This window comes from Xenopus laevis, chromosome 7L (genome assembly GCF_017654675.1).
Source record: "Xenopus laevis strain J_2021 chromosome 7L, Xenopus_laevis_v10.1, whole genome shotgun sequence".
NCBI classification, from domain to species: Eukaryota; Metazoa; Chordata; class Amphibia; order Anura; family Pipidae; genus Xenopus; species Xenopus laevis.
This window is the reverse complement of record NC_054383.1, coordinates 95,057,288-95,073,417: the sequence shown is the minus strand read 5'-3', so window position 1 is coordinate 95,073,417 and position 16,130 is coordinate 95,057,288. Positions and strand designations below refer to the sequence as shown.

Below are 16,130 nucleotides of genomic sequence, written 5' to 3'. Positions count from 1 at the left end.
TTTGTATTCAGCAGCTCTCCAGTTTGCAATTTTAGCAATCGGCTTTCTAGGCTCCAAATTACCCTAGCAACCATTGAGTTGCATAAGAGGCTGGAATATGAATAGAAGAGGGCCTAAATAGAAAGACAATTAATAAAAAGTAGCAATAGCAATAAATGTGTAGCTTTTACAAAGCATCTGTTTGGGGTCAGTGACCCCCATTTGAAAGCTGGAGACTAGGTAAACTAAAGGTTTCCCTTCAGAAAATGTCCCTAAAGTGAGAGAGCACAAAATGTTTCAAAAACATCTTTCGTGTAACCAAAATGTCAAATTCTGCGGTTAAACCTTTATGCAGAATATCAGAGCTCTCTGTGCAGAATATCTGCATCTGTTTGTTTTACTGTATAGCTAACAAAGTAATTATTTTTTCCAATGCACAATCCTATACTATAGGGTCTTATAACACCCTCCCCCAGATTTCCACTACAATTTTTAGGATCTGGTTTTATCTGTAAAGAAACAAGTAGTCTGAGTGTTAATTTCCCCAATCAATCGGAGGAATAGACTATTATTCGAGGGCATTTCTTAATGGGTAAACTGGGCATCTTTTTTTCGATCTGCGCCTGTATGACATCATCATACTGTGTTCTTTGATAGAAATTTCTGTAATACTGGATATTATAAAAAAAAAAAAAAAAAAGACTGCGGATTCCTGCTAGTGGAAGCTGCTCTATTGATGTTGATCGTAAATATTGCAATAAATGCTTGACAGCCCCCAAGTATGTGGATAGATATCTGTAAGCATATGAGGAACGCTCTGTGCTTAGTTAGCCAGCCCTCTTACCTATCTACGTAATTATGGAAAAAAATAATAGAAATGAAACATTGGGGGGCGGTCATGCAATTAACACACATCTGGTCTTGAAAACAGATCTAACCGTGCAGCCATGTACTCTCTTTGACTAATAACTTGCTTTGTAATATTATTTCTGCTGTTTTGCCGACAGTTCGAAATAATTGTCTCAATTTTGTGCAGGTCCTGACTGGAAGTCTCCTTGCTTTGTTGCATAGACAGAAACGGGCTTCTGGTTAGATGTATCTGTCCATATGTGCCCAGTTTGATTGGTTAGCTGAATCTACATATGGCAGAGCTGCAAAACAATACCCACAAGCATCAACCACTTTCCAACATGCTGCAATTTCTTTATCATTGTTTTAGGATCTTAAGCCGGTCATTGATGGATTGGACGGGATCAAAATCTCCCAAGAATTAGGACTTCAAGACTTCGAACTTATAAGGGTGATTGGAAGGGGAAGCTATGCCAAAGTACTTCTGGTGCGCTTAAAAAAGAACGACCAGACTTATGCTATGAAAGTAGTGAAGAAAGAGCTTGTACACGATGACGAGGTACGTGCGAGCCCTGGTGTGATACAAAGATATCTCTCTTTTTATGGTTTTGTCACTGCTCTTTAATGGCACCCATTTACTTGCTCTTGCTGAAGAGCCTTTTATAGATTTTTGAGTGTACTGTTTGCCATTAGAAGAGCATGCATTGTGTAAAGAACCTGTGTGAATTACAGTTTGTCATTATGGGAACGAACTTAATCTTAATAAGCTGCAGCGAGTGTCTGACAATGTGATAAGTGGCTAATCTACATTACAGGCATCAAAACTGTCCAGGCAATCCCTAGTCTTCCAGCCAGATGACATAATGTGTGCTTAGTGTTTCATTAATTACAGCAATTTATCTTATGTCCTTTTCTTCTATCTCATTAATTCCACTAGCTGCCTGCTTTTATGCACACTATTTCTTACATATGGACATGTGTCACGTAGGACATAATAAAACAATATTCTAGTCAGGGCTACCATTAAAATACTTTTATTTTATTTGTACTTGTTGGGTCCTCCAGAAATGTCTCAAAAATCAGTATGAATACCATGTTAATATGATTGCTCCGATATATGCTTACTTTAACAAATATTATATTTACAGATATTTGTAACAATAACTGCATTTTTCTTAAACCTGAATCTGAAAACCACATAGATGTGTAAAATATGTATTCGTTGTGAAATAAAATCTGAGCTAGAGAAACCTTTTTACGCAAAACCAGTTCTGTGGTTCTAAACGCAGACCATAAAAAACATGGGAATTTTGTTTGTTTCAGGAATCCTGAGATTGAATGTATTATTTTAGAATCATGCTTTAGGATTAATAAACCAATAGATTAGCCACAATAGTGCAAGGTATTAAACTACATTTATTCTGCAAAATGCTTTACCATACCTGAGTAAAATGCTCTAGAATCTCTCACTGTTTGGCTAGGATAGCAACTGCCATATTAGCTTGGGTTGACATCACTTCCTAAGCTTACTTATTTTTAGCCTTTCATACTCCTTTAAAGGAGAACTAAACTCAGTCAACATAGGGCCACAGTCCCACCTCCCTAGCCACTGCAAACTTGCTCCCCAAAATGGCTCTACACTCAGTGGAGTGGGCAGCCGCCATCTTCACTTCACTTTTGCTTCCTCGCTCCCTGGCACTGATTGCAAATAAGGAGAATGCACTCTAAGGCTAGGGTCAAACAGGGCAGAAATCAGCCTGCTGAAATCCAAAATCACTAGCAGAATCCTCCTCTGTGTTTCGTCTGAAAGCGCAAACACACTCTGCAGATTTTGGCTTAAAATGCAAAGTCTCACATTTCTTCAAAATCCGCTCAGTGTGTTCACTCTGGAAGGGTGGGTGTTCCCCCCGAAACATTGATGTTTGGTGGCTGAATAAAAGGGGATAATCCCCAACTGCACTAATCGGTGTGTGTGCGGATCCGTTTTCTTTTACACTCTGGAACAGACACAGAAGAGGATTCTGCTAGAGGTTGGGGGCTGAAATCGAATTTCAACAGGCTGATTTCTGCCCCATTTGGCCCTAGCCTAAAAGCTTCTGTGACCATGTTCTTCCAAACGATGATTGTGTTAAAAACTCCTACATGCTTGTGTTACCCTCTCTGTCTGAATGTAGTGTTGCCTTCAATATATATATATATATATATATATATATATATATATATATATATATATATATATATATATATATATATATATATATATATATATATATATATATATATATATATATATATATATATATATATATATATATAGATATATAACACAGTTAACCTGTTCTTAATACAACTGCCATTGTTTTTAGGACATAGATTGGGTGCAGACAGAGAAGCATGTATTTGAACAAGCATCCAGTAACCCATTTTTAGTAGGCCTTCACTCCTGCTTTCAGACGCCGAGCCGGTAAGCACTTTTATTATACCTGCTGCTAGCTATTGTTTTACTAAGATGTATTCAGGGATAAGTAGCGGTTTAAAAACAACACAACAGTTGGACGTGATGGAGAAGTTATGCCTGTATTCGTTGTGCCCATTCTTGTTCCATGAAGCTTTTTTAAGGATAGGTACGATTTACTTGTGTAAAAGTTGAACTAGCACATATGTCCTTTTCAATTTCAGCTACTGTATAATGGGAACTAACTTTCTAGTTTATCTCGCGACACCTTCAAAGATGTCTTGATTCAACAATGTCAAAACAACTTTTGACAAGGAGAACTCTCATGAAAATTTAATATAGGCTTCATCTCACAAAATAAAAAAAAACTTTTGAAGCATAATTTAAAAATCTGGTACCGTTTCTGAAATAATCATGGTCATCTCCACTCTCCCCATCTCAGTAGCCTCGCTCATTCATGCAGGAGCCAGAGTTTTGAATGACAGTTCTAATACACCATTGGTTTGTTCTCCCTTTGACTAAACTATGCATTTGAGCTGTCTTTCTGTCAATCCAAATCTGACTCTGACACCGGCATGAAGAGAGAATGAATATATTTAAAAATGGAAAGCTGTGACATTTCCCACTAAAGCTGTATTACATGTGAGTGAGACACACCGGTAAATGCTTTTTTTTTTTTCTTCTACTTTAAGGCTGTTTTTGGTTATAGAATATGTGAATGGAGGTGACCTCATGTTTCATATGCAACGACAAAGAAAACTTCCGGAGGAGCACGCCAGGTATGTGTGTGATAACTAAATCGTTTTAAAGAAAGGAACATGCTGGAATGGATTTGACATTTTATATCACTTATATTAATAGAAATATCCCCATCCCTAATAAAATGTATAATTGTCTTGGACCCACTTCCCACCTCCCTGATAGGGCACAAAGCTACAAACCTATTGCAATTATACAGATAACAGAGCTCCAGAGTGTATATTACAAATATATTGTATATTGGGTTTCTCTTGTCCAATTTTACCAGTTATGTTTAAAGTGGTGGTTCACCTTTAAGTTAACTTTCGGTATGTTATAGTATGGTCAGTTCCTACTGCAACTTTTTAATTGGTCTTCATTATATATTTATCTTTTTTTAGTTATTTGCCTTCTTCTTCTGACTCTTCCAGCTTTCAAATGGGGATCTGTAAAGCTATCAGCCTGGCTTACAAGAGGGCTGAGGAGGGAGGGCTGAGAGCTGAGGAGGGAGGGCTGAGTACAGAGGGCTTTTGTAATGAGGACTGAGGAGGGAAGTCTGAGGACTGAGGAGGGAAGTCTGAGGACTGAGGAGGGAGGTCTGAGGACTGAGGAGGGAGGTCTGAGTACAAAGGAGGGATGTCTGAGTACAAAGGAGGGAGGGCTGAGGAATGAGCCACGAGGGAGGAGATTGCAAATAATGTGGGCAGCACCGTGGTGTGACTGCAGTTTCTTCGGATAAGTGAGTATAATAAGAGAAGAGTCTGCATACTTCTTTAGGAGAGAGCATGCAGGAGTGTGTGTTCTCCTGATGATGTCCTAAAATGCTTTCCATACTGCCTGCCCTATTGTCCTTGGGTGTGCCATTCTCTGCCAGTATGTGCCATACTCTGCCTTCTCTATGTTCTCTGTGTGTGCCCTGCTCTGCCTGTGGAACATAAGCCTGGTATTTGTTCTGGGGGTTTGTTAGCATTTGAAAGTTATTAATAGGGGCCCTTAAGGTGTTTAATCATGTGTTGGGGTACTGTGTTATCCACAGTGGAGGAGGAGGTATATGGATTTAAGGGTATGTCTTAATATGACTTAACTTCACATATGAATGATATTCCTGCAGTGAGCACCAACCATTTGGTTTTTTGGTGTGCTAGTAATGTGGACTTGGTCTTGTGGTTTAAAGTGGGTGTGGACTAAAACAGGGAGTGGCTAACACTGGCTTCCATTATCCGCATTCCAGCATGTAGACCAGAAAATTTCCGACCCTCTGTACCACAGAAGTTGGACAGCACAGTCTTAGAATATCACTCTCTACATAATATTAAAAGTTAACTCAAAGGTGAACAACCCCATAAAAAATGCACCTTGATTTCCACCAGCCTCAGAAAGATTGTGGTCCTGCCTGGGTGAACTTGTTGTGGATGTGGTCAAAATTTGCTCCACTATGCACATGCATTCTATTGTATTTCAAGTATACAATGGTTTTAGTTCTTAGGGTCAGGGCACACAGGCAGATTCAGGGAGATTAGTTGCCGGCCACAAATCTCCTCTTCTACGGGGCGACTAATCTCCCTGAACTGTTTTCCCACCAGCTAAAATGTAAATCAACGGCGTGATGGCACTTGTCGCGATTCTTTTTCCGAAGTCGCACAAAGTTGCCATCCCGCTGATTAAAATGTAAATCGCAGTTCAGGGAGATTAGTCGCCCAGTAGAAGAGGAGATTTGTCGCCGGGCGAATAATCTCCCTGAATCTGCCTGTGTGCCCTGCCCCTTACACAGGAAGATAGATTGGGATCAAATGTAATTTATGTCTCTTTTCAGAACCATGGAATAAAATCATATAAAATATATCATATCTCATAAAAAGTAGGACATATGCTGCCAGTAACAAAGTACAAAATTTAAGTATTTATGTATTTTTTACAAACTAGATGGCATTATTGGTCCTTGCACTGTGTGTGTACAGTTTATAACCATTGCTTTAATAGTAATATGGATTTCCTTTTTTAAGGTTTTATGCTGCTGAGATCTGTATTGCTTTGAATTTCCTGCATGAAAGGGGAATCATCTACAGGGATCTAAAGTTAGACAATGTTCTTCTAGATGCTGAAGGTCATATCAAGCTAACAGATTATGGCATGTGTAAGGTAAGGAGGCCAAACATTTGTCCAACTGCATGCAGCCTAATTCACCAGAGAACACTATATACTTAGGATGTGGACGAATGTTTCTTCCACAGGGTCTGTATTGTTCCTGGAATTTGCATTATGATTGCAATTGAAAGTGTATACATGTTTATAAAGTGAGGCTATTGAAGTTACAGAAATGATGTGAATCTGATATATTTTCCCCATAAGAATAATGAGGTTGCCCTCATTTGTATTTGTCTGTTGTGTTCATTTTTACATAAATTGACAGTAGCAGGAGATGTTGGCTCAGCATTTGATATTGCTGTCTGGGATCTTGTTTTTTAGCTGGAGACACTAGTTCTTATCCATTGTTTGAACTGAGGCATGCTGGGCAAGGTGCCCATCTCTTGCCTTCTTGGTGCTCTTATGTATGATCATAAAAATGTCTTCTGTAGAATTTTTAGAGTTCTGTTGGAGAAAATGTGTTTAATTTACTATAGGATTTTCTTTCTCTTACAGGAGGGGCTAGGGCCAGGAGACACCACTAGTACATTCTGTGGCACTCCAAATTACATTGCTCCAGAGATACTACGGGGAGAAGAATATGGTAAGCAAGATAATTATGTTTTCAATTTTTAAAAATTGATTAAAGGAGTGGTTCACCTTGGGGTTATAGAATGGCCTCTTAGCAACTTTTCAAATGGTCAAATAGTTATTTGCCTTCTTCGTCTGATTCTTTCCACCTTACAAATCAGGTTCACTGACCCTAGCAGTCAAAAACTATTGCCCAGTGAGGCTACAATTTTATTGTTTTTAATACGTTTTTATTACTTATCTTTCTATTTAGGCCCTTCTCTGATCCTATTCATGTTTATTTTTTCAAACCACAGCTTGGTTGCTAGGTTATATTGGACCCTAGCAACCAGATAGCTGCCAAACTGAAGAGCTGCTGAACAAAAACGCAATAATTCAAAATCCGCAAAAAAAAAAAAAAGACCAGTTGCAAACGATCTGAGAAGCACTCCCTACATCATACTAAACGTTAATTTAAAGGTGAACAACCCCTTCAAAAACAATCTGAATATGAAAAATTGATTGAATAAAATTGAGAAAAATAACTCAAATACCTTGAGTCTGGTTTTTCGAAAGTATAATTCGAATTCAAGTGTTTAAGCTAAAAAAAATGCAATTGTAGCAAAATTTTGAATTTGAACATTAAAAAATCACTCAATGTTTTAATTGCAAATATACACGGAAAGTCCGTTCTATTTCGGCCTATAAGCTACGTCCTCAACTTGCATGTTTAAATAAATGTTCTGTTTGGTAAAAAATAACCCTCTATATATTATAAAACTTTATAATTTATATATATTATATATAATGAGAATTAGGCATTAAATAAGCTCTGATCTGGAATATCTAATAGTGGTGAGCCTCTTGTGATTGTCTTCAGCAGTCAGAAGTCATTCAGATGGGTTTTTACCAGATACTTATTTGAAACAAATATTAATTTTGCGAATATATTTTCATTCTTTTTGTCAGGGTTCAGTGTGGATTGGTGGGCTCTGGGGGTGCTCATGTTTGAGATGATGGCTGGGAGGTCTCCTTTTGACATAATTACAGACAATCCAGATTTGAACACAGAAGATTATCTTTTCCAAGGTTTGTGATCAGTCTTGTCACTATTTGTATGTATGTATGTATGTATGTATGTATGTATGTATGTATGTATGTTTTATATGTATATAAATATTACAGCAGATCACGCTCTTAAAAATGAAACTGCAATTTATTAAGTGCCTAGTGGTTGCCATGCTTTGGTCACGCTTTGTTCTAATGTTTTGGTCATGTTTGGTGATGCTTGGAGAAAAAACTGTAATGGGAATAGTAGTCAATCCATGCTCTGTGCAATACAATGCTTTGTGTTGTGAATATATGTCATGGATTTGCTGCCTTCTTCTTTATTGTACTTCATTGTACTGGATAGTAATCTGTTACTTGTGTAACTGGTTAATCAGACAGGCATGTTACTCAGTGAGTTAAAGATATTGTATTGATTGGCACGGGCTAACAATACATTTTACAAACTAAGGATGAATATCACAAGGACCTCCTTTAACCCCCTTGCAGCTTAATGCAGAAGGAAGCTTCACACCAGTGGGGAGATCTGTCTCCTGGGAAGGGATTCATCACTTACAGCCAAGGCTGGTTCCTCTCAGTAGCACAGATTTTCATTCAAATCTCGGAAAAAAAGCAATAGATAGAAAGTAAACGGGGAAAAGTCAAGAAGCACAAATGTATAGCAAAGCAGGGGTTTAGCCAATATTTGTTACCTGCATCACAATCTTCTATTTCCTAGAGGCTTGATTTAGAAGAAGGAATATATATATATATTTGAATTACACAATGATACCACTGTGATGGTTTTTAAAGAACAGATTTTGCAACCGGCTAAATTGCTATTTTTCCATCTTTACCCAGTTATTCTTGAAAAGCCAATTCGGATTCCAAGGTTCCTCTCTGTGAAAGCTTCCCATGTCTTAAAGGGATTTTTAAACAAGGTATGTATTCGTTTAGATTCAAAAATCCATCTAAAGGCAATGTCATTCCAAAATGATAGATTTGTTGGGAACATAAGTATATATCAGCTACCCTGATAATAAATGATCTCTTAAAATAAATATCATAAGGTAGAGTATGGTGTTCTGCATTCAGTATAGACACCTATAGGACAGTATATAGTAGAAAATCAGATGGTACACACTCTGGCAAATGTGCAAAAAACTTGTAGTTTATTGAGACCCACACACGACATTTCGGAGGTACAACCTCCTTTCTCAAGTGCTCTCAGGAGGAAAAAGGAGGTTGTACCTCTGAAACGTCGTGTGTGGATCTCAATAGACTACAATTTTTTTGCACATTTGCCAGAGTGTGTACCATCTGATTTTCTACTATATACGGATTACTGAAACCAAGGTTTTCAGCAAGGTTTACAGATTAAGCACCACCCGAATACACACACAGGTTTTGCATTACCACTGATTGAAGAACACCTATAGGACAGTCCTTTCTTGTTGCAATAAAACTGTCCCACTCAATAAACAAGGTTGTTTTTGCCTTAAGTCCTTCCACACCATATCCTCATTTTCCTGAATGTTCTTTTTAGGTGCATTAAAGCTGGTACAGTGTCAGTCCACCTTACTTGCTGTTAGGTATTATCTTGAAACCTGGTGTCTTGGATATAATCATATAGCAACAGGGAGAGAAAGAAAAACCACTGACTCACCTTGAGTTTTTGGGGGTTTTCTTTGTTGCTATTTTGAATTATTGATGTATTTAGTAAGTGCATGGGAAAGCGTTGAAAATCTTACTGCATCAAAAAGTATGTGCATCATTAAAAGATATATAAAGTAATCAAAATATGGCTTTTCATCTCCACCGATTATCAATATACTTAAGACATCCCTTACATGTAAAGTGGGATGCACTCAAAGCCTATGTCAGGGGGGAGTTTATCTGTAATATTGCAGCTTTAACGAAACTGGCGCAAGCGGACATAGCCCAAAAGACGATAGCAGCACAGGTGGAGGAAGAGGCATATATCAAATGTCCCACAACCCATTCATTCCAGAGCTGGCAAGCTAGTCAAAGTGCCTTGAAACTAGCCCAAGTAGAGCTTACTAAAAAGCATATACTCTATCAGAAAGGCAATTTTTGAACATGGGGACAAAAACGGGAAGATACTGGCAATGCTAGCAAGGGAGGAGACGACTAGCATGGCTATCCCTGCAGTAAGGTTATTAGATGGCACAGTGGTATCCTCACTAGATGAAATAAATCAGAGGTTTGTGAGTTTCTATTCTGACTTGTACAGCCCCAAAATATGCACTACCCCGGGAGAAATAAGGGACTATCTACGTGACATAAATATCCCAAAACTGGCACCACACCTCTCTGTAGCACTGGCTGAGAATATCACACAATCGGAAGTTGAGGCTGCGATAGCTTCATTCCCATCAGGGAAAACTCCAGGTGCCGATGGTTTACCAATGGAGTGGTACAGGCAACATGTTAAGTTACTTGCACCTCTCCTGACAGACTTGTATAATGGGGTACAAAAAGGGTCGCTATTGCCAACCTCGATGAGAGAATCTTTAATAATTTTACTATTAAAATCAGGTAAGGACCCGCTAGAATGTAGTTCGTACCGGCCCATAGCACTCATTAATGCTGATGCAAAAATATTAGCCAAAGTCCTAGCATCCCGTCTAGCGCCCTTACTCTCTCACTTAATCTCTCCGGACCAGACAGGTTTTATGCCTGGTCGCTCCACGGATATAAACATTAGGAGATTGTTCACGAATATTTCTATTACACACGATAATCCAGGTGGTAGACTGGTTGCCTCTTTGGATAACGAAAAGGCTTTTGACTCAGTCGAGTGGGAGTATTTATGGGCCACGTTGAACAGAGTAGGTATACCCCCATCGTACATTAACTGGATAAGAGCAATATATGAGCTGCCTGTAGCGAAAATCCGTACAAACAACAAATTATCCACCCCATTTCCAATCCTCAGAGGAACCAGGCAGGGCTGCCCCCTTTCCCCTTTTTTGTTTGCACTGGCCATGGAGCCCATGGCCTGTCGCATCAGGGCCTCCCGGGACATTGAAGGGCTTAGGATTGGGAACCTAACTGAGGTCATTTCAATGTATGCTGATGATACTTTACTATACCTGCCTAACTCACACCTGGCACTGACGCAAGCTCTAAACATTATAAATGATCACACTAATTATTCTGGACTCAGGATAAACTGGTCCAAGTCGGTTCTCTTTCCTATAGATACTCTTCCACCGGATAATCCTCAGAGGACTTTGGGACTTAATTGGGTGACCACCTTCAAATATTTGGGGATTTGGATCCATGCTGATCTAAATAAATACATAGAACTTAATATTCTGCCTCAAATACGATATATGGAACAGAAAAGAACTGCATGGGCTACTTTGCCTCTATCTTTAATCGGTAGGATAAACCTCTTTAAAATGGTGATACTACCGAAATTAACTTATATCTTTAGACAATCCCCAATAATGATTCCTCATATGATCTTCTCTAAACTCAAAAGCCTTGCACTTATGATGTACTGGAATAATGCTACCCCTAGACTAGCTCTCACCACCTTACAACTCCCGACTCAGCAGGGAGGTTTGGCGGCCCCTAACCTTTTCTTTTATTATTTGGCATCTCAGTTGGTATTTGTGAGGAATTGGGCCAACTCTGATGACACCAATGCGTCTGTACTTCTTGAAGCTCAATTGGCAGGGTCCTTTGAAGGTCTAAAAAATCTACCTTATCGGGGTGCTACTTATAATGTTACGGTCTCCCTTCTGATGAAAGAGACACTTAAGGCCTGGCGTTTGGTTAATCAATATTACCCTAAGCTACACTCTCAATGCTCCGGCTTTGCCCCGCTGTGGTGTAACCCCTATCTGAAGCAGTTAGAGTTGATCCCTGACCCTCAGCTCTGGGCGAGATATAACATAAAATATATATCAGATATCACAGAGGAGGGTAAACTCATTGGTTTTCAGGCCCTAAAAGAAACTTATACTTTGCCAAATAATATGCTTTTCAGATATTTGCAATTGAGACACGCGTTTGTGACTCAGTTTAAGGGGGACACGGTAGACACCACGCTAAATAGCTTACAGGTAGGGGTACATAAACAGGTGTTAGGCAAGCCTCTATCATATTTTTATTCACAACTACAGACTGTTAAGGGTACCCCTCTCAATAGATTGTGGACCAAGTGGCAGCAGGACATCCCTGAACTCACGCAGGAACACTGGGAAGAATCACTGAGTTCCATCTTCGAAGGAGTAATCAGTAGTAAAGACAGAATGACACAAATTAACTACCTACATAGAGTTTACTTTACCCCACAAAGGCTGCATAAAATGAATCCGGCCATTAGCTCAGAGTGCCCCAGATGTCGACACTCCCCGGCGGACTTTTTTCATATGGTGTGGGATTGCCCTGTCATTAAATCATTTTGGAGGGCGGTCGTGCAGCTTATTGTGGCTAAAACCGACCTTTTCGTACCGTTAGAACCCAGAGTACTTTTATTAAGTCAGATGGACGACGTGTCCCCGAGGAGGGCGCATCGCACCTTACTATCTGTACTCTGTATGTATGCAAAAAAATCGATTGCAATTAAATGGAAGTCTGAAGATGGCCCCAATGTTAACGACTGGGAACAATTGGTGGAACACTCCCTACCATTGTACAAACTTGCATACATGAAAAGGGGTTGCCCTGAGAAATTTAATAAGATATGGGGCTTGTGGCTTGAGGAGGACCCTGACCTAGATCCTCCTTGACTCTCTGACTGCTCACGCTGAGTTCATGCTATCCTTTATATATACATGTTATTCTAGTGGGATGTGCGAGTGTAAGGGGATTATCGATTGGTTCACTACTACTTTGAGGGGTTTATCACTTACAATGCATAGGGGACGATAATGTGTGGGAAACGGGGGATGGGTAAAGGTCAATGTCTTTATACTGTGTTAAATTGAGAACCTATGGCAACTCTGTGTATTGCTGTGGATGCACTGTGGTTTACCAGATGTATCGGGATAGAACTGTATTGTAATATTTGTTACTCAATATGACGAGGAAAACATAGGGAACATAATAATAGTGATGCAAAGTCATGACTAAGACAAGAATCTGAAGAACGACAAAGACACCATGTTATTGTTATCTGTTTAAGTTTTATTGTTAAAACTGAACTACTTACATGTAATGTATATTAACAGGAACAAACATTGTATCTACTACAGTCGTGATAACTGAATGTATGTTTGTTTCAATAAACGAATTGTTAAAAAAAATATATATACTTAAGACAGATGAAAATAGAGCGTAGGACTGGCCAGATATGGGATGACTTTGACGTAGTTGGCCAGCTTAAATATATTGCAATATATGGACAAACGCTCCCTGTTTTGTTTCAAGGGTAAGGCATTTTTCAGTAGCAGTATGCACAAAATGTCGCTGGCCAGGATTCTGCCTTTTTCAGCAGGATTTGATTTGAACAAATTCTTCTGCCTGGCTGAACCAAATATGCAAATTAGGGACGGGGAGGGAAATTTGTCACAAAACAAGGAAGTAAAAAACATTTTCGCCTTCCCACCCCTAATTTGCATATGCAAATTAGGCTTTGGTTCGGTATTCAGCCGAATCTTTCGCTAAGGATCCAAAATAATGGATTCGGTGCATCCCTACTTTAAAGTGAAGTCTAGCACAACAGATGCAGGTGAGCAGGCAGCCAATAACCATATGCAGACACATATGCTCGACCTGCAGTGGTTATAAATTGCTCCTGCCCACGCCTGGGCAGAATCCAAATTAAATCAGAAAGGTAACTTTTATCATTATATAAATGTAAGAACACAGACCTTTAAAACTCATTCCCATAATAATAATGAGACGGTTGGAGAAAATGAACTTCATGCAGAGTTTTTGAGGGAACATTGGAAAAGGCTGCATTCCGACTAGCTGTCCAGATTCATGCACACAGAAGAAAGAAAGGATTGGTCATATTTGTACATATTACACTTAATTATTTTGTCATTTGTAATTATAGCCTTTGCCACTGGTTGCCCACTGATTTCAGCTCTATTTGCTAAATTAAAGGGCAGATGCTAGGTTTATAACAATTCTAACAAACCTTTCTAAATGCATTTAAAGGATCCAAAAGAAAGACTCGGGTGCCAGCCTCAAACTGGATTCTCTGATATTAAGTCACATACCTTTTTCCGCAGCATAGACTGGGATATGGTAAGAATGATTATTTTTCCTCTCGCTTCTATCATGTTCTGCTGTCAAAGAATTGTGTTGATTTCAGTTAAATAATGTATGAGTTGTTTTAATTAAACAAGGGATTCCTTATTAAAATATATACATAGATATATGCACACACAAATAATATACAGTAGGACCCCAATGTTGTGTTTCCCAGGGGTTGTCATCAAAACGGAGTAACTTCGGGGAAAATTAAAATCCTGAACAAATTAAAAACACCACTTGAATGTATAAGGCTGTGAAAAAAATGGCGTCTATTCCAGGAAAATGTAAAATTGGGGTTTTGCTAATACTGCATTTTTGGATGATGATATTGCACCTCAGATTGGTGATCAGGTTGGACACTTTTGCAGCTTTCATCAATTGTAGAGAAGTGTATCCAGATAAACAATGGGCTCTCCCTTGCCCTGCATGTAGAACCGATGCAGAAAGAATTCTGGGAAGGAAGCCCATGATTGCACCTAGAGTTTCCATTTACATCAAATACTCTTAAGACAGGGCCTTTACACTTTGGGAACCAATGCTTAGACATGGTGGTATCTAAAGGTGGCCATAGACGTAACATAATCTTTCTTGGAAAAGATCTTTCCAAGAAAGATCGCTCGTTTCAATACACACGTGTAGAGCTGAATCGTATAAAGGTAGAAACAATAGAATTCTACCTGTATCTTATGATTCAGCACTAACAATGGCTGATGTTTGGGTGCCTTCCGAGCCAACCGATATACAAGTCTCCTGCCGATATCGGTCAGCTCTTTTCCCACCATACATGCACTGAATATCGATGAAAATGTTTTTGTATGTTATTATCTGTTCGTCTATGGCCACCTTTACTCTCAGATGTTTATAACATTCCATTGTCCAATGTACAACCAATTTCCCTCTTATTTTTGGGCACCACGGAGCGATTGTCTTCTGGCTTCTTTTTTCTTCCCAGGGCTGTGCATGCACAGTAGAGAGAAAAGCCGAACTTTAACAAAGAAGTCAGCTATTTCATTCTACTGCACATGCATCTGCCATGGGAAATTTGAAGAAAGAAGAAGGAAGCCGATTACTCAGTGATGCTCGATTGAAGAACCCCCAGGCCGGTGCAGTTTTCTGCTGATAGGAGCACCGGCCTGGGGTGTCGGGTAAGTAAATACGATCACTTGGGGTGCCTATAGGCAATAGGGAAGTGCATCTAGAAATGCATTAACTGTATGTACAAAGGCACATCAACTAAAAATGTTAGAAATATTTTTTGTTTGTTTCTCGTTTTTTTGTGTTGTGTCCTCTGACCCATAATCAGGGCAATAACTGCTGCCCCTTCAAGCTAAGTTATACAAAGCAAGCTGCAAATGAAAGGTTTCTATGCTGAAAATCCACTGCATTCTGTGCTCTGTTGTGAGTGTGATGACGGCATAGTAAACTTAATCCACTGCTAGTGCATCACTGCATATATACACACTTCTCCCCTATGTCTGGCTTTATATTATCTGCCCATATGGGTGCAATTGACCTGCCCATGGGCTACTTTATCCCAATCCAATGTACAGATGTACCAAACACATGGCAAGATCAAATCCAAGTTCTCTACGATGGTCAGTAGGGGGCAGCAGAATCTTGTCTTTATTGAATAAAAGTACTTTCATTTTTCAGGATTTGTCATAAATGTTTCTAACAGATATTTATTTATGCATAAGAGTAAGAGACTGGTCGAGACTAAATAAGCTGGATAAGTCCGTGTGGGCACCTTGTATACCAGAATATATGGATAAAACACTTGGGCAGAGAGGCTGCCATAGCAACTGACACATTGTTACTCTTAATCCTGACCTGGTGACTACTTGTCACATTGAAATGTGCCATTATATTTAATTGGCAACAAAATCTTTACAGCCCCACATTATAATTGGCACTGCTGTGTGCCCGGGAAAGTTCCATTTTAGAAGGGACTGGATGACCTATTATATCATATAGGCCGAAGTGTTTTGTATCATGGAAGACAAATGCTGAAAGCTTGGGGGTACTATATGTATATATTTGCACTGCTTTTACATTCTTCACGGCCTCATTTTAACCAGCGTAATCCAAACTAATGATTATATACTGACATCTAGTGGCCCTTTTGTGT

The 16,130-nt window shown here is 39.1% G+C and overlaps 1 protein-coding gene across 6 annotated transcripts in view; it reads left to right on the top strand.

The window, feature by feature from the left end:
* The window catches only part of prkcz.L (protein kinase C zeta L homeolog), a 118,243-nt gene that overhangs the window by 90,924 nt on the left and 11,189 nt on the right, over positions 1 to 16,130 (top strand). For all 6 annotated transcript variants that reach the window (XM_018226006.2, XM_018226007.2, XM_018226005.2 and 3 more), the window contains 8 exons: positions 1,199 to 1,387; positions 3,195 to 3,292; positions 3,976 to 4,062; positions 6,025 to 6,160; positions 6,662 to 6,749; positions 7,685 to 7,804; positions 8,624 to 8,703; positions 13,904 to 13,993. In XM_018226006.2, the coding sequence (XP_018081495.1) occupies positions 1,199 to 1,387; positions 3,195 to 3,292; positions 3,976 to 4,062; positions 6,025 to 6,160; positions 6,662 to 6,749; positions 7,685 to 7,804; positions 8,624 to 8,703; positions 13,904 to 13,993 (888 nt within the window). The remainder of the gene's footprint in view (positions 1 to 1,198; positions 1,388 to 3,194; positions 3,293 to 3,975; positions 4,063 to 6,024; positions 6,161 to 6,661; positions 6,750 to 7,684; positions 7,805 to 8,623; positions 8,704 to 13,903; positions 13,994 to 16,130) is intronic.